General features: G+C 40.8%; 1 protein-coding gene across 1 annotated transcript; it reads right to left on the bottom strand.

Annotated features, from left to right (window-relative positions):
- Positions 1–312: 312 nt before the first annotated feature.
- RNF144B (ring finger protein 144B) lies at positions 313–18,912 on the bottom strand. Its single transcript, XM_010182786.1, has 6 exons — positions 18,814–18,912; positions 10,512–10,572; positions 3,697–3,901; positions 2,413–2,557; positions 651–740; positions 313–453 (listed from the first exon to the last, which is right to left on the bottom strand). Exons 1-6 carry the CDS (start codon positions 18,901–18,903, stop codon positions 313–315), a joined length of 732 nt encoding a protein of 243 aa, XP_010181088.1. The 5' UTR covers positions 18,904–18,912.
- Positions 18,913–19,337: the final 425 nt, after the last annotated feature.

Raw genomic sequence — 19,337 nt, 5'->3', positions numbered from 1 at the left:
GTGCAGCTGATGGAAGATGGTAAAGTTCTAGCAGTCTCAAAAGGTGGCTCATATTCAAGGTTATGGACTACTGAATGGTGTCCCATTTTCCTTTTAGAAAGCAAAAATCTACACCATACATACTGCACAATAATCTAGACTTCCTCCACTCTGGGACTTGTTAGTGATAAGAGTAGCCTGTAAAGAATAGGCACTTATCCCAGAAATTGGCAAAAAAAGGAGTATTATTTGGTAGGTATGGCACCAGAATACAACCATTGTGCTTTCTCACATACATATGCTATACAGATGGAGGCTCAAACTGACACAGTTTTAGGTTGTTGGTGGGCTGTGTTTCTTCTTTTTGCTTCGGCAAGATTTGCAAATGCAGCAGATGATGCACGGAGATGCCACGAGCAGCAAGGGAGAGGTCACCAATGCTATAATACCTAGTCCCACGAGGATCCCCACAACCTGAAAGACATGGTGGTGAAAAATACATATTTAGCTAATGTGGAAAATAAAATGCACGTGTGCATGCATAAGCACAGAATAGGTCACCAAAAAATAGATGAAAATGTGAAAATAATCATCCTGGTCCTTCACTGAAGGGTAAAATCTCTTTGCTTCATGCATGCTTGAGAGCTCTGCTCAGCTGGCTGGGAACACACCTGCGTTCTGTTCCACATCACCGAAGCCCGCGAGTGGCCCAGCTTGTTTCTGCAAGGGCCTCTGTCGTAATGTCTTAAGAAGATATCGTTCTGAAAAAACAAAAGGAGAAGCTGTAAGAGCAGTTACAGTACTACAGAGAGAGGTTCAAGACTGGACTGGAAATAAAACTTTCCTGACACCGCTTTAAAATTACCAGCTGCCAGCAAACAAGTTCACCTGTCTTGCAAATAATCATCTAGAGAAATGTTTTGCAGTTTCAGTGGTGTGTCTGGAACCTGAGTTACTGTATAACATCTTTCCTCCCCCACTTTTAAAAAGCATAAGCATGTGCATTGCACCTATTGCACAAGTAGCTAGTCTATAATTTGGTGATGATAAAGGGGCTTGTAAAAAACAGATATTTCTGAAAGTGAGCGGTCACCTTCCTGAGGTACTTCTACCTTCTGTTCTCCTGCTGTCCCTGCACCTTAGAGTCATTTTCATCCTCAGCTTAACAGGAAAATTTAAAAAGCATGAAATCCCTGTTTCTTTTCTCTTTTCCCAGTAATACTTATTAAATCATCCATTTTATGCTCAGAAGGTGACTAATGCCCTGCATTACCCTCCCCTAGCGAGCTGTGCTGTAACCTGATGCTGCTTCCTCCTGCATTTTTCAGCCCTACTCGTTGGCTCTGCAGGTATTACCTTCACACCTGGAGCTCCTGTAACCCTGCACATTTAGAAAAGCTCCATGGGAAACACACAACTAATTTTCTTTTTTCTACCTCCTTTTGAACTGATGAAAACTTTGCTAAGGTTTCTTGCTGCAGAATCCAACAGTCTTCCAGTTCAGCATGGTGTTAAGCAATCTTTGTGTACTGTATGTACTCTGAGGCAAGCTGTCAGACTTATGTTGAAAAAGCACGCTTGCACACACAGAGGTGGGACGTAATGCTAAGTAAAACCTGTTTATCATGGTGAGAAAAGGAAGGGTGAAGAATGAGGAAGTCTCATTGTTTGCTGGCTGCAGAGTACCAAAAAAAAAAAAAAGGAAGAAAAGCCATGCAACATCTAACATTTTATTTCAAGGGCTGGTAAAGTGCTTTTCACACTCCCACAGCTGTTACTGATAAATGTGCCAAAAATGGAAGCTGGCACATACACAGTCACATTACTTCCTGTACTCTTAATCCTGCTAGGAAACTTGAAGTCCACACAAGTTGAGACTAGTTGGTATTCCCTGAGCAATAACTAGTGACCTGTACTTCATAATCCATGTTCATAATCAAACATTTTTATCCTCAAACTTACTAACCAATCATTCTCTTCAATGAACACAGCACTAGAGATTGACTAGTAAAGGAGACCTAGTCCGCATGAACTCTTAACACACCCTACTCTGAAACAACCCAGTACCGTTCCATTTTTTGGACAGGCTGTGATCTTTGTAGTTGGAGCAGGTGGAAGACACTTATTGGTGTCCTGGCTATCAACCAAACTATTTTCAGGGAATCAGAGAAAGGTAGTGCTGGAATGGGCCTCCAGAAAGCAACCAGTCTGTCCCATTTCCCTCAAAGATCTAGCAAGGGACCTACAGACATAGCTATAACACTTTATGGATAAAAGGATATTTATATAAATAAAAGCATTGGGTGAATGAAAAGAAACTAACTTAGAAGCTGAACACTCACTAGGATATCAACAAATTGATTAAGAGCTTGTACGGGGCCTCAAACTAACGCCAACCCCATCACATCTAGGTGTTTTTTCTGCAGCACTTACATCCAAGTTCTGTAGACAGTACCAGCAAAATGTGTGCTTGCAGTTCTTGCACATCATCTGAGCACAGCCTTCGTTTCTCTCAATATAGATCCGACAAACTGGGCATTGCTTAATTGGTGCCTCTGTCTCTGTTCCAGTAAGTGATCTAAAAGAGTAAGGAAACATTGAAGTGAAATGTGAATGTAATTACTGTTCATATTCGGGTCCACTGCCTAATGTGTACTGTGTTTATTTTCCAGAGCATCTAATGTTCTTGTCTTAATGCACTCAGTGCGTGAAGCTCATTATATTTGGTACAATACATTGAAGTATACTCACTGCTAGGTGTAAGGTCATTAATGTCATGTGAAACTCCATTCCCTTGGTCTTTTAAGCTACATAAAACCAACGTTTGCTACGCCCACAAATTTATCACCTATAGCATTAAAAATTAGGACTTTGTAAAATAGCTTGCACAATTCATTTAACAGCACAGGATTATGCAACTCATAGCACTGTCCTTGCCTGAACAAAATAGCTTTAAACTCCACCAAAGCCACATAAACTTGGAGAGCTCTTTGGCAGCTCCTATTCAATGAAGGCTCTAGCAAGCAGACTGCTTAGATTTTAAGTAAGTCTCTAATTTCTTGAAAACAATAATATAGAAAACTTCGAACATAACGGATCATAATCTGATTCTGAAAAAAAGATGGCCAAAGACACAATATAATTTTATAATTTACACATGAAAGTGCTTTCTTTCTGTAGATTAATGCCTTATGCAACCTTATCTGTAGGTGGTTTGCACCTATGCAAAATGAGCATCAATCAGATTTCTCACACCAAATGGGACATTTTACACCCACTTTGTGTAAGAGTTAAGATTCGTCTATGCAGAGGTTCTATAAATATAAAGCAGGGGTAATTTCTAAGCAAAGTTTGGAACCCAGAATATTAGTGTATTAGATTTTTTTGCATGGGCACAAGTCACAATTCTAGCATGTGAACAAAGCCTTTAGATTCAAAGCCCTGGAGGGCTTCACCTTTCACAAGTATCAGCAGCGACCCAAGTTTGATAAGTACACAAATAATATTAAGCATTAAATAATAATATAATGTGTCATTTAAAATAATAATTAGACTGAAATTGTATTTAGGAAACACAAGGAGAGATGGAGAGTATGAGAGACACACTGAAGGAACTAGAAGGAAGCAACTCCATGAAACTGAAGTGAAGCACAGAGCTATCACCCCATGCCCAAAAGAACCAAAAGACTGCATGGCCAACATGGGTTCCCCTCTTACCCCTGCTCAGTTGATACTGGAGTAGTTAGGTTTTCCTGGCACAGGCGCTGTGGGTGCCACGGCTCCTTGCAGGAGGAGCAGAACATCAGGCGGCAAGCCGGGCACTCCACCGGCACCGGCACTCCCGATTCGCTCGGTGCAATACGGCACACTGTTTGGCAGTCGACTGCAGGGCACCATGTTCTCTCGGGGTCCAAGTGGACTTCTGCAATGAAACAAAAAAATAAAGCTGGTTACACAGTCCCCTTCTCACTCCAGCAACATGTGTCTAGGTACACAAGACCCAGTTCTGCATGTGGGTGGGGAGGTTGAAGCCCTCTGCGCCCACACCCATGGGCATTCAAGCCTACTCCCCCTCTTTAGGTAGGTCTGCAGCTCTGCTCTGCTAAGGTAGTTGCGCTGGAAGCATCACAAGAACGGCAATATAGTACACAGGACATATTCTTTGCTTTTGTAGGGAGGTACAAAAGCTGAATGTAACTGCTGCTTCCTGAGAAACGTGTCTTTTGGGACATTAGACCATTCCATGTCTTTCATGTGTGCAAGCCATGAAGTCTCTTTCATGTTAACAGCAGAAGGACTGTCATTAAATTAACATCAAGTCACTTTCCATGCTGTATTTCCTTCCCTCTATCTCCAAACTAATTAATTTTCACTTCATTATATGATCACTATTTGCCAGGTACCAGATTACAACAGTCAAGGCAAGCTTTGGAGTGGAGACACTGAGTTACAGGCATCATTGCATGGCAGTGAATGATAAATGTTTCTTCTTCCTTTCACTCCTTAACATTTATCCAAGGAATTAGGGCTTGCAACAGAAACCCAGCTGAAACCTGTTCATTGTTAGGACTGCCCATTGTGTGTATGCTTTATACTGGCTCAAGTCCATGAGGTACAGTAAAACACTCCCACCCTGTAGGGTATCCTTAGAAAAGGGCTGTTGTGCCTGCAGGAGCTACCCGTACCTCCTCCTTCCCTGGGAGCTCTCTAGTACCACTGCTGCAAATAAATAGGATGGAGGGGATGTCTCAGGAAAAGGTGGAAATCCCTGACTGTGAGATGTCAAAAGCCAGTACAATGTTCTTCTGTACCTCCAGCAGCTAAAATATTGTCACACTTGAAACAAAAGGCCGCACAAGGGCCCCAGATATATGTCCTCTGGCAAATTTTGCTCAAACAGTTGAAGGTACTTCCTCCTATGTACACCCCCTGCCTGCACTGCTCCTCTGCAGGAGGTTGCTGGTAGCCCACAGTAAAGGGGCTGGTGGATGAATATCTAGCAGATGCTTCAGTCAGCATGAAAAACAGTGATATCTGTGCAGTGTCCAGATACCCAGAAACTAGAATCTGTACAAGTAGAAATGTGTTCAAAGTAGTATAACTCTCCCTCAAGCTCTCACGCATGTAGATACACATACATGAACGCCTAGGTAGAAGGATACCTCATAAACCTCATAACCTAAGGTGCACTAGAAACTCAGTTCTTATCCAGTATTCCAAATTTCTCTGTTCACCTTGAAAACTTCCAGTTTGTTTAAAGCCATCCCTCCCTCCATTTGTCCAGGAGACTTGCAGTGAGGAACCACATAAGGATGATCATCCTCTCTGGTGGCTACAGGACACACAGGTGTACAATGCTTTGACTACAGGCAATTTTTAAGAGTGCTTTGACAGATGTGGAGAACTTCTACATTCATGGCAAAGGCTGTCATCTATAATTCAGGCAGTGCCAGCAAAAGGCAGGTACAGTACATCTACCATCAGTCACTTTATGAACCTAGTTATCTTCTTTCCTTGTATTCTCTTACACATGCTCCCTTTGCCACCCAAAACAAACATTTTTACTTTCTAGTGAATGAAAGCCAGAACAAAACAGTTGGCAGCTTTATTTATGGGAAGGAGAAAGAGACATGGAGACATGGTATGAGCCGTTTTACAATTTTACATACTTCTTAAAAGTAGTGTCCCAACCGAGAAATCAGTATTTCTGTAGCTTTCCTTGGTGTCTCTTAAAAGAAACTGAACTGGGCAAGGCCATGGCCTAGTACTGGCTATTGCATTTAAGTTTTCACACAGCAGGTTCTGTAGGCTTTCTGTTACTAAACAGCAGTTAAAATAAGATCAAGTGCAGTTCCTGCAAATACCTGCTTAACACACTCAGCTTTGGAAACCTAAATTCTCCTATCTTGTTTTTGGATGAAAGACAAGATGTCTGGATTTGACATCATTGGGAGGATGTGTTGGGTAGTAGATCTTACTGATTTTTACCAATTTGTTGCAGCAAGATGTAATGTGTGAGATGAAACTCCCTCCTCTCCCACTTCCTCCATTTTACAAAGAACCTACAGATGGTGTTTTGCAATCCATGCTGTCTCATACTGTTTGGTTTACTATGGAGTACAAGTAAAACCCTAAAAAAAGGATCAGAAAAAAAGAAACAAAAAAAAAAGAAGAAATAGGCAGGTTATCATACTGCTCTGACAAGCTGCTCCATCTTTTGGTTAGGGCCATTTCTCTCCTGAGCCTTTCCCCTGCTTCCTCATTGCCAGTTCAGCCACAGTCGCTCTGCTCTCAGGAGGAAAGCCTTCCCAAGCAGAACCAGTACCAGACAGGGATCTGGCGAATTTTCACAAAACACACAAGCAAGCAGGTGAGATGCAGGAGACAGACAGGGAGAAATGCAACACCCTGAAGAAAGGAAAATTTCTAGCTCAGGAGAGATACCCACTGAGTAGATCAGACCATGTCATTTACAGAGTATTAGGAACACCTCCTTTTAAAAGAAACTACTTTTCAGTCAGACATAAAATGGAGGTTCTTGTCATCTACCACTAGGCCTATTAGGAATTGTCACATAAATTTAAATATAATGCATATGTCCTAACCACATCCTATTCTTCTATTTCATTATTTCTGATGACTATATCAACCCCATCCTAAACAGACATAGTGCAACTCCTGTTTCTTCTATAAAAATACACTGCATGGAAGCTCTGTGGCTAGGTCCTGACTGGATGTAGAGAAGTTACAGATATTTACAAAAGCTTGGTTTTAAGCTTGAAAACATTTGCATTCTAAGAACACAAAAACCGCAAGAGGATAAAGTATTTTCAGTGCATTCCTTATTAAACTAAGCATGAGTATGTACGTATACAATTGTATGCCAATTACTTCTCTCAACTTTTTCACCCAATATTATCTGTCCAGTTTTTTTAAAATAAAGTAAATAGACAGGAAATATATTTTATTAAAACAGTTGGCACAGATGGGGGATGGGAAAAATAGCTTCTGTATGTATAAGTCTTTCTTCAAGTCTTGAAAATTTTCCTCAAAATTCCTCTTGCAATGGAAAATATCTAGGAGGGTGAGAATCACTGGCTTTGCCAATTGCTTGAAGACTGGTGAGTAAAGAATACAGAGCAAGCGCACAAACACTTACTCAGTAGGTTGGTTATATATTTCTAGTAGAGCAAAGAGGATGGAGAAGCAGAGAGCCCATCTCTCAATAGAATAAAGCTGAGAAAAGAAGGCCCTTAAGTATAGGAAGCTGAAAGGTTTGAATAAAGGGCTTTGCTGATCAGTCATGAGTCACCAAGTCATGAAGGACACCCTAGCACTTGCCTATTTTAAGAGTCAGAATTTGGCCTATTGCATTTGGAAGCATGGAAAAGAAGATAGTACAATTCCAACAGCAAGGTCTGGAAAACTCATCGCTATTTATTCCCTTTACCACACTGATTTCTTCTCCCCAGCAAGCTCAAGCTAGCTCTTCACCAGTACCTGGTCTGAAGAAAAACCTGAAAACTAAAAAGAAAAGGGAGCTCACAATATTTCACATATAAAGCCTTTCTTAATTTTTAAATTAATTCTGAGAGGCTGATCAGAGCAACTCTACTATTATGCTGTACTTTGGGTCTTTAAAATGTTCTCAGTCATTAAGTAAATCAAATGAATTCGTGGTCCTCAGAAGATGTACTTGGCTCAGCTTCTGGCTGAGATCAGCTCTGCCCACCTGGCTGCATCTTGACTGGAGCTCACGTGTTTTTAAGGAAAGGGCCATGGTTCAACACAAGGATTGATGAACTGCTTTTGCTGTGTCCTGGTTTACTGGTATAGAATCTTATAATTAGTTTTCTATTCAGGAAAGCTGCATTTCTACAGAGACTGCAGTGCTCAATTTCATGGGAACAAAGTGATGTTTTTGGCTGGCAAAAAGTGCGGGCAAACATGGCTGGCACTGGTTATGTGGTGACCAAGGTCCCAAGATAAACAGGTGCAGAGGCTGGGAGAAGCAGAAACCCAGGGCAGTTCATTACACACTGACCCCAAGCTGGCCAATGAAAAATTATTCTCTATCATAAATGTCATGCTCAATATAAACTGGGGAGCTTGCTGGGGATAGGTCTCCTTCAAAGGCTGACATCCCAAGAGGGACTCACCTACCATTCTACTTCCGAGGCCTAATCCCTCACTATATCAGCTGAGTATAACTCTGTGTACTTTATAATAATAATGTTATTAATACAGGTTTTATTATTATTATTTTATTAAATCTGTCTATTTCAACCCACAGGTCTCCTTTCCTTTTCCCAAATCCCCTCTCTGTGTGGGGAAGAGACACTGAGTGACAGAACAACAGTCTAAACCATGACATGCTGCTAGGTCAAGGAGTCACGGCTGAGTTTGGCTAAAGGCTGGTGTGAGAATGGATCATGAGACACACAGTGTTTGTGGCTGGTGAGAGCCTGTGGGAGAGGGCAGAGTTAGGCAGTAGTGCCCTAGACTTTGCATAGCTTTAGGTTTGAAAAGGTCTAGTTTGCACCATGACTGTCATAGACACAAGGCACGCATAAGATCTCAGCTGACATGAGTCTCTGGGCAAATTCCGGGTCAGAATTTGGCCCCAGCAGGTACCATCAGCAAGGTTTATTGCTAGTTTCAGAAAAATACTGTCAGGCCAGCATTGGTGTTGGTCAAGGCAGGCAGGCATTGTCAGGCTAGGGTCAGGTCTGAGAACAGAGCTTCAGGCCAGCAGAAGCTAATAAGTCCAGCTGATGAGTCCAAAAAAGGTCAGCCTTGGGGGCAGTGCTAAATCCAGAACAGGCGAAAGGTCTTGGCTGAGGTTGAGATTAGTGACGGTGTCCAGGTCAGAGCTTGAGTTAGCAGGAAACATTCTTCCCAGGCATCACTAAACCGGATTTATTGCTGGGGCAAATAAGCAAGGCAAAAAGGCTATGTTTAAGCCTGCTGCTTGGATGCCAGTTTTACTCATCATAAAGGACAGATCTTAGAAACATCATGAAGGTGGAGGAGGATTTGTCAGACTTAGGCAAGGAAGAAAAGGGAAGGAGGATTTAGAATACAGACAAGTTCCAGGCTTCTGTGTGTGGGAGGCAGTAAGAAAAAAAAACAACAACAAAACAAAGAGATATAACAGGGAGTAGGACAAAAGATCATGAGTTCAGATTTGGCTAGTTATAGAGGAGGAGATACCAGGAAATCATTAGTTTCACAGTCTTCAGTTAAAAAGGGGTTTTACATAAAACAGATTAATGTATTGCAAGAATGTCTCTCTTTCTTAACCCTTCAATATGCTGATTTAACAAGCTCTGGTTTCTACTATCTAGGGCTGTAGACAAGCTACTTTAGGCTTATGAATGGGAGGAACTTCCTAAGGAATTAAGTGTAAACAAGAAGGTAAAATAGGAGAGAGCAATAAAAAATGAAACCAAGGTTTGGGATTTTTTTTTCCTTTTTTGGTCTTAGTGTCTGCAAACCATAGCTACAACCTGCCCATGAACCCTGTGGCATATTTGGGTATATTCAGTTTGCAGTTTTTGTATTTCATGTTCATTCCACCATACTTCATGTCAGGTGAGATACTGTAAAAACTCAGATATTCTTCTATCTGACCATTTTTCAAGTGCATTACTGTGCCTAACTTTTTATTTTCATACACATTCCAAATCTCTCTGCATCTAAGTATGCATGTAAAGCAATACCACAAATACAGCCTTTGGAGGAAAGTTTGAAAACAGGCAGAGTCAAGGCAGATCAGTCCCACACACACTACTCTGCAAGCTATCACAGAGTGAGCTCTTTGATAAAACGCTGCTGCAACTTCCAGCTGAGACTTTCAAGTTGGTGTCAGTCTTTAAAACCATCATGGGATCTCATCTTTCTGACTAGCAAGTTTCTTCTTCAGCCTTGGCAAGGAACTGCCTCCTGAAGCAGAAGGCAGACCCCTGGTATACCAAAGTTCGGCTCCAGTAAGGCCTTCAGTTTCAAACTTCTTTACTAATCAACCTCACTCAGTAATGAAGGGTCCAATTATCCTTCAGGAAAAAATAAAATCTACTAGATGAACACACATGAGGCTTCTCCATAAGAGAAGCTCTCTTGCAGGGATTTTCACAACAGTCCCCATCACACTGTAGGGTCTGTCTCCCCCAGAAGTTCTAAGGATCCCTATGGATGTATGAAACGACCATGTGTGCACTGCACCAACCACCACCTCAAGAACCCTGGATGAGCACACTTCCGGAAGGACAACGAAGATTCAGGCACACAGACTGAGAGTGTTGCCCACAAGCTTGAGTAACAGCATGGAATTTCAATACGATGCTGCTCTGTTGATTCTGTTCCAGTGGAGCAGTCAGGCCTAGTGATTGAGCTTAAACTATTTCAAAACAAAGACATCTTCTCCATCTCTTCCTTAACTCACTCAACAGGTTTTGTCTTTGCAGTATGTAATACTGCTGCTCCCACTGACACTCTAAAAATGAAGGTAATAGAAACCAAAAGGTTCACACCTCGTTCAAACTTCAGCCTCTTGTATAACTGAAACTGGTCAACAGGCACCAAACAGGCAATCTGAAATGAGAAACAAACACACAGAAAAAGCATTAGAAACGCAGAGATTTAAAAAAAAAATAGCATCCTGTTCTACAAGTCTGGTCTCCTGAGTTGGCTTTCAAATCCACTTTCTTTTCCTGCTTGCTTTTCACAACCAAGTTCCTCCCTACCTATACTTCCTTCTCCAAAATGTAAAGTAGTTCTTGACCTCTCCTACTGCAGCCACACAGCTCAGTGGTTCAGCCCACACCTTTCATACCATGCACAGGAAAGCCACCTCTGTGGACTCTGTATTTACTTCAGGCTTCTCAGTTTTACTTAATGCTGGTTTAATGTAATGAAGGGTGACAGCTTGCCAGCCTTGGAGACCGCAGCATGTTGTTCATGCACAAGAATACAGCCCAAATGAACAGTTCCTCATACGTGTCTCCCAGTACTAATGGCAGAGGTCACTTAGCTCTCAGGAACTTAAAAGCAAGCCTGGTTCCCATTTTTTTTCACTTCATGGGCTTTGGGCTAAATTAATGCCATTGCTGTTGGAATTTGCCCTGAGAGATGCACCAGCCCACGGGTAACTGGCTTGAAGATAACAAATTTAGCTGGCATAGACAAACAAGCTTTGCTGATACATTTTACACATTACCATAATTAAACTAGTGGCCTAAAAGGCTAAATGCTCTAATCTCCAATTAACAGTCTATGTAAGAAAACCAAGCACCCTATTTAAAACTAATAAGCAACCTGCATACAGTGTAAGGAGAGGTCCAATGGAAATTTCAGACACTTCAGGAGCCACATGTTTGTTGGACTCAGAATCTGGGAACATTCTCTTTATTTGATTCATTTGTAATATTGTACCAGCACTGAAAATGTCTTTCTCTTTACTGAAAATAAACCTAGACTAATACTAATACAAGACCTGATCATTTAAAGCACTCTGAGACAGTGTAGAACTGGCAGCTTCAAAGAAAAGAGCTCTCAACCCTCATATCAGTATCCCTCCACAGTCCTTCAGTTTACTATTAAAGGCAAAATTTTGCCCTCAGTAACTGGATACTGGCCCTTGCTGTCCTTCTGGGTTGTGTGACATGACACTCGTGAGAACACAAAAAAATTCAACATATTCAGTATCAGGCTGTGAATATATTTGCTTTTATAGATGGAAAAAAAGAAAATAATAAAAAAATGTATACTATAAAATAAAAAACTGCTTTATTAAGATCTCAAATAAATGGAAATAAAAAATGTATTTTGAAGCAAAGGTTTGTATCATTTACTTGAACTAAACCAATGTAACACAAAAGATAATCCAACTGATGTCAAGATTTAAGTGTTCAAAGATGCTTTAAAGACTTGTAGCTGAAGAAATCAAAGGATTTAATATCAAAATGGGAAACGCCAACGTATCTTTACAAAGCATATTCTTAGGCGAGTAAGTCAGCCCTGGGTCAAAGTACTGTTCTCATTCAGTTTCTGAAATCAGGGTGTAAACTACTTTTAATATGAAAGTATTTGCATGGCTAAATAATATGACTGTAAGACAGAGAGAGCTTCCTTGGAAACTCTTCACCTGTTCATCAGAAGTCAGCTGAAACACTCTTGAAAAACAACTTAATCAAACAGGAGAAAACATAGTGAAGTTTAGCAGCTTCAGCAGAGAATGAAGCCAACCAACAAAGCTATACAAAACCCACAAAACACATCATTTCTGTATTGCCCACTCATCTGTATTGCCCAGGGCAATCTAAATAGAGTTTGGAAAACAAAAGGTCATCTGCTTTTCTCTAGCTAGGCGAGCATTGGCAACTACTTTAAATTATCCTTCATTACACTTAAATTAAAACAGCAAATATCAATGCTGCAAGAGCCACTTGAGTGAATTGTTTAGTTGTCTGGGGTCTTTCTGTGCTTGCTTTTGCTTTTAACAGCTTTCCAAGAGCAGTTCTATCGAGCCCAGAATTTCCCATGTATTAAAAATCAGCCTTTTTGATTACAGTGGGAGCAGAGTTAGGCATTTTATTGCAGATTTCAACAGGAAGTAGAGCCAGTGCTGAAAGCTTCCCTTTCCCCTATTGAAAACCTCATCTTACAATGCCAGCCTTCCCTACCAGTTTCACCCAGCCCCACTCTTCGTCCAACGCAACCTCTCCAGAGCTTAGATACCCCCTCCTTGACCATAGCTCCAGGTGCAGAACACACGCAGGCCCTCATCTCTGCTACCAACTCCCCGAGGCTTTGAAAGACCAACTCCAGATGACACCCATGTGAAGGTCAACCTGAGAGGTGCTGAGCTGCAGCCTCTCACAGATTTAGTATCTTTAGGTATGAAGAAAGGAATGTACAACCCTCTGCTGCCTGAATTCAGTGCCACATCAAAGCTGCACATTCAAACTCAATTGAAAAAAGAAAGGAAACATGAATATCAGGTCCCCTCAAAAAAAAGTAAATCCTTTCCTCAGCAAACTTTTAATCTCATTTACACTTAATTGAGAAGGACATTTATAAGCATAGTGAGGGGATTAGGTGTTTATCTCCTCCTACTTGGCATCAGAGCCTAAATGTTCATCTTCATACAACTTCTACAGCCCTAACTGGAAGTTCGTCCCAAATACCTCCTCTCCTGCACAACTGCACACACCCTTGGGCTGGACAGAGGATGGAGATCTGGGGAGGAAGCAAACCAGCAACCCAGCAGGTGGCAAAAAGCCAAAAAAGACAGACCATGAGCATGTCAGAATGCAGACATTTCTTATTCTAGGTTATGAAATTATTTGATGCAGCAAGAAATGCTGCAGGACAAGTTTTGGAGCTCTTTTTTTTAAATACTGGGTTAAGGTTGCAGTAAAAACCTACGGAGAAAATGAGAGGTAAGGACTCTCCTGAAAAGATGTTGATTTGAGACTTAGCACGCTGTTGGGAGTTGAAATAAGTTTTATGGTTTTCTATACCCTGTAAGCAACATCTGCAGTTAAATACTCTTGTTATAGAGCACAAGAACATGCAAGAGCTCTTGCTAAGAATAGCAGCATTCACCTGAAGTAAAAATATCCATAAAAAAAAGCAAAATTTTGAAGGCTCGCTACCACAAAAGGCTCCAGCTAGGCCCTTGCCAAGCGTCCAAAAAGACTGCCCAGCGTGGTACGATAACCGGGGTTGCTATTACTACGCAAGACAAAAGAGCAAAGGAAGGAAAATGAAAGGGTATGAAATAATTGGGTTCAGTTTACATAGGGGCAGACTGTTCCTTGTAACCTGGGCAGTGCAGTAACCAGGAGTCAAGGAAGAACAACTCCCCTGTTTTTAAATGCTGGCTACCACAGTGGAAAGGGAAAATCACTGCTCCACCTCTTCTCGGGCTTTCAAGGGAGATGCAAGGAGGCAATCAAGAAAACTGAATAGATCTTACTTCCTTTACACCCATATGAATATAACCTTGATAATGCCACAGGAGGAAAGTTCACCAGCACAAGCACTTCTCCGTTTTTTGCTTTAGCAGATGCACAGTAAGGGCAGACCCTGCGCTGGCAGCAGCGACTGCCACTTGCAAATGGTTGCATTGCCCAGCTCTGTGGAAGTCCCACTCACAGAGGTATTGTCTGGTTTTGCAAGGAGTGCAAACTGGTTTTAACTTGGACTGTGGTTTGCTTTTGAAAGGGGTATGGGAGTTCGATCTCGTTATTGCTACAAATGACACCCACTCCTTTCTTCATCAGCTACCATGCTCTCTAGAGTCATCATGAAATATTAATTTATTCATTTTTTCCATTAAGGAGCTCTTCTCTTATTTATTTACAAATAAAAACAAAATTAAGACTCTCTCATTTTCTCCCCTTGGATTTAATTAAAAAATGAGTAAATAAGAACAACAACAATTTCAATTTTCACCCTGAAAAAGATAGGTCGGCCTGCAACATTTTCTCACCTTCCTTCTCATTTTACCATTTCAATCGCTGCTAGCAAAATGTAAACCAATTTTCAAATTAAAAATAAAACTGGTATTTTAAACTGAGTCCCAATGGGATTTTTCTTCAGCTATGTATGGAATACAATGCAATTAACAATTCTAAGATCTGGGTCACTGTCCCATTTCAGCATCACTTTACAAAGCACTGACAACCCTCTGTCAGGTTAGTACCAGTGCAGATCATGAATCTGCACAGACGAAGGGGCAATAAGCAGAACCTGCACTGTATGTGAAGGGGTAATTCTCTTTGTCAAACTTAAGAGGCAAAAGGCAAGTCCAAATCAGTATCTCCTTTACTGCCTCCTGCATGGTTTTAATCCAAATCAGATTATGTATACATGGATCATGGACACCAACATTAGAAGCTTCAAAACAATACAGGAATCAGAAAGAGCAAAGCACAATCCCCTACTCATTATCCAAGTGCGTACTGCATTAGAAATCGCTCTATAAAGTTGAGATTTACTCTGATTCATAGCTTACACTGGTGACTGGATTTGCACCAAGTAAAACCAGGATAAATTACGCCTTATTTAGATTAGGGTTATTAACTGGTCCAATTAAATCAAAGGAGCAAATTCCCAAGAGAGACAGGAATATTCTAGACAGAATAAGTCTCCGCAATTAAAGAGAACTGCATTAACCTACGATGTTTCTTCTACCTTCTGCTTCCAGGAACAGATCCAAATCATCTGAGCTTGAAAGGACAAACATCTTGTTTAATGAGATTGCTTTTAAACTTTCCTTTTTTATGTTGTGTAACCAGCTATTTGAAACAGAGTCTGCAGCCAAAACCATTGCCCTCCCATCACCAACACCCATTTATTTTTACTTAAAATCAGCTAATACTACAAACAGCTGCTATCTTGATGTAACAGGTCAAGATACCACCTAGGATTGCATTTAATATCAGGCACTTCAGTGGAACAATTCCTTCTGTTTGAAAGCACTATTTGTCAAAACAAAGAAACTGCTGGAGAACATACCAGTTTCAACTAGATTTTGTTAAAGTAAAAACAAACAAACAAACAACACCACAAAACAAAAAAACCACACAAAAACCCCAAAACAAACAAATAGAGGGGTTTCAGAAATCATATTTTCAAAGTACTGAAAAGTACAATTTTCTAGTTCAAGTGACTTTTCATTTTTCATTTCAAGTGTTTTAAGAATAAAACCTGTAACATTTTCTCCTGAGGTCCAGAGACAAATAATGTTCTAGCTCACCAAAAGTAAAGCTTTAACTCCCAACATCTCCTATGAATAAGCAGTTTACTCCCCAGACACTGATGAAATATTCAGCTGTTTTAGAGAGACACGTTCCTACTATTCACACTTGCTCATTTCTTCATGAGACATACAGGAAGAAATTCTATTCCCTTTTTAAAATGTTTTGCCTTACTCCACACCCTGAAAGCAACACACAAAGCACATCTTTCAGAATTAAGGCAAGAGCTGCGAAAAGGCTCTCATAATTTAGTACCTAACAAGATAAACTCTGAAGAATTTTACCAAGAAGCTAAAACTGACTTAATTCACAATGAAGACATATAGGTCAATAGAAAGCACTGAAGAAATATTACACATCTTGAATAAGGACCTTGAGAGAAGAAGTAGAGGAACTTTCATAGCTGTAATGTGTTATAAATTACTTATATGCTTTGTTACTAATTGTTGAGTTTCCTTATTGAAGAGAGCTCAATTCAAAATGGACTGAAGTCAATGGAAAGGCTTTCCTTCACTTCAAACTATGCCTAAGTTCACCTTATCTTCCTTGTGTGGGCTAGGGCAAAAGGCATTTTAAAAGCAAACAAAACCACCGCATTAGCTAACATAATTAGACACAATTTAGTCCAAAGTGTAGGAACCAATTTAACACCATGTCCATGACAAAGACAGTTTGAACTGCTATTTTTTCTCCAAACTGTAATGGTACCGGGCAAACATCAGTCACAGCAGAGTCTGAAACGGACATCACATGAAAAATACACTTTTTCAAAACCCTGATGCCAGCATAGGAGAGAAAAAAAAAGATGTATTTTTTTTCCCTGGTATAGGCAATATCTCATTCCTCATGGTACTGTCCTGGTGAGGAACCTTTTCCTGCCAGAAGCCAGAGACCAAACATCCAGACTCTAGGTGAGAAGGCTCATACTTTTACAGCAGGAGTTTCAGAGTGTGTTATGAATAAACTGTAATTCTAAAGAGTACTTCTATGCCAAACAATAGCCATATTTAAGCGCATTCCCTACCATCTGAATAAGGTTCTGCTTTTCAAATAATAGCTTTTAAAGACCGCATTTTCACATGGAACAGCTTCTATAGAGAAGAAATAAAACCAAAACAACAGAGTGCTCATACATTATTTGTAATAATACTAATCTTTCAGATTATTAACATAGACAATCTATTCTTTGGGATTTGGGGAGATTTTCTTCCTTAAATAAATCAGTATTTGGTAGAATATATAAGCGGTTCATTTTGTCAGGTGGGGGCCTGTTTGATTTTCAAGCAGAAGGTCAGTGTTTCAAGTGCATTGCCAAAAGGGAGCGTCAGAACATTGATTCATCCATGGCACACTAATGCACATTTGGGCTGTTTAATCATTCCGCCTTCAGCCCAAAAAACAGCCAAGGATTAAGTTAACGGTCCATTAATACATGCCCTGGAGTGTCCTCCTGCTTTCTTAATAGGAAATATCTCTCTATAATTCCTATAGCATCATAACCCCAACCTTAATAGAGCAGAATTCTTCCCATCATTTGTAAAATTTCTCTAAAAAATGCATTTTCAATAAAGTCTAGTTGCCTCCAACCTGGTGTGATGGGCAGGAGAGGCACTGTTACACCCTCTCTGTATCTATGCCAAAGAAAGGAGGATGGGAAACAGCTGGTTACTTGCCACAATAGCTGGATTCGGCCAAAGAAAAGCTCCACCATAGGGTTTCACACCATAACAAACATAGCTGTGACTCCCAGGCCTTGTTTCAGCTAAGCACAGTGTTTCAAATGCATGCTGGAGAGGAGATCCTGATTTTTTCAGGAGAAAAAGGCATTTTTAGTATTGAGAATTGCATTGCCACTGATGGCATTTGAATAGGATTATACACTTCTACCACAGTTATGTCATCTGTGCACATAAGGCTCAGGGGAACCCAAAAGATAAGCTGTTTTTCTTCAGGGCTGGCGATCTGATTCTCCTAGATTTTGTCCCTGCAAAAAAATGCAGAAAAAACACAGAAAACCAGCCAAAATCCCTTAGCCACCTTTTTTCCTGTTTGTTTGTTTGGGGTTTTTTTACTTGCTTGTGTTCCCAAGCCCAGCAGTGGCCTACTTCACTGACAAAGCAAGCAAGAATGGCTGCAGGGCAACATGAGATTTGCCTGCAGTTTTCCATGGCCTTCTGGATGCACAGAACAGCTGGGATCTACGAGGGTTCCAGCCACGCTGCCAACACCTCCTCCCCATGTCACGAGCTTGGCACTGAGTCCAATTCAGAAACTTTACACCATCCCTAAGCCAGATAGGAGTCTGCGTAAGCATTGTTGGGAGGCTCATGGGCAGCCTGGTAGGGGCCATCTACAGCATCCTTGAATCCCCTTGTTCCAAGCAGTGCAAAAAGGTCTGAGAAGTACATTTTCCCTCTAGTTTCTCCACCTCCAGCTTTCAAACTGAACCTTCCAGTTACTCTGGGGGACTGTGCAGTCAGCTCTGTCTAAACCTCATTTAGCATCTGAGCTCTCAACCTCTCCCATAGCTGCCTTGAGAATGAAGACACTTTTCATAACTCTTATGACCTACTTCCACCCAGTGATGTGCAGATACCTTCCTTTCTATATAAATACAAAGAGTCTTGTGTGTTTGTATTGGACTGCAAATTCGTTGTTGTAGCCCAGTAAAAATATACATGAAGCGGTTCTAGTGTCACATACCAACAGTTTGTGATGTTGCTCTTGAGTTAAGAGAGGCGCAAGAATTTCAGAGTCTGCAGTCAAATCCAACCTGATTTAACTGACAGTGCTAATGGAGGCTGGTTAAGTCACCTGTACAGGTAATTCAGAGGTTGTCCGGATGCCAAGTATGCTTTTCCTCAAGGCACAGAGGGTAGGAAAAAGGAGCAAAACCCTTGAAAAACATCTGTTTGTTTCTAGTTCCTCTTGTCAGTCAGGCTTCTTGCCAAGAACTCATTAAAGGTTATTAAAGGGGGGTAAAAGTGTATGATCATATTTATCATGTAGAGAAAAAAAGTTTGGGGAGTTTATGTTAAAAAAAAAATAAAGAAAAAAGAGTTGATACCTCTGCTTCTCGTAGGGTCCCATGGTTCAAGCATACGATGTCTGGACACGTGATAGGAGAACCGCAACCTTCTTGAATTGCCAGCTGCATGTACTGTTTTAGGCACTAGAAACAAGCAAAGAAAAGAGAAAAAAATGTTATAGCCCACTTGTCGGTAATGCACAGATGCTACAGATGCTGCACAGCTACCACCTCCACTGCCTTAATTGGCTGTCCTGAAGATACAGCACACAGAAAACATCAATTATTATAAGCGTGAATGCTACAAGTCATTACATTGGAAAGAATGCAACAAAGACCAATTAATTATGCATGATTTCATCTGCCGAGCATTGCATTTACCCAAGTCAGCAAGTCAGACCTTTCCATGCTAACAACCCCGATGCTTTGCTAAACTTGGATCAGAGGATTTAGGGGAGGGAGAATCTTTCATCTTAATTAAGCAGGCTTCCCTTTTTTGTCCTTCCTCCTGTGTTCTTAATTCAGACTCTCAGCCAGCAGTCTCCATTTGTATGAGACCTCAT

This window comes from Mesitornis unicolor, unplaced genomic scaffold, assembly GCF_000695765.1.
Source record: "Mesitornis unicolor isolate BGI_N332 unplaced genomic scaffold, ASM69576v1 scaffold9840, whole genome shotgun sequence".
In the NCBI taxonomy this organism is placed as follows: domain Eukaryota; kingdom Metazoa; phylum Chordata; class Aves; order Mesitornithiformes; family Mesitornithidae; genus Mesitornis; species Mesitornis unicolor.
This window is presented reverse-complemented; position numbering and strand designations above follow the sequence as displayed.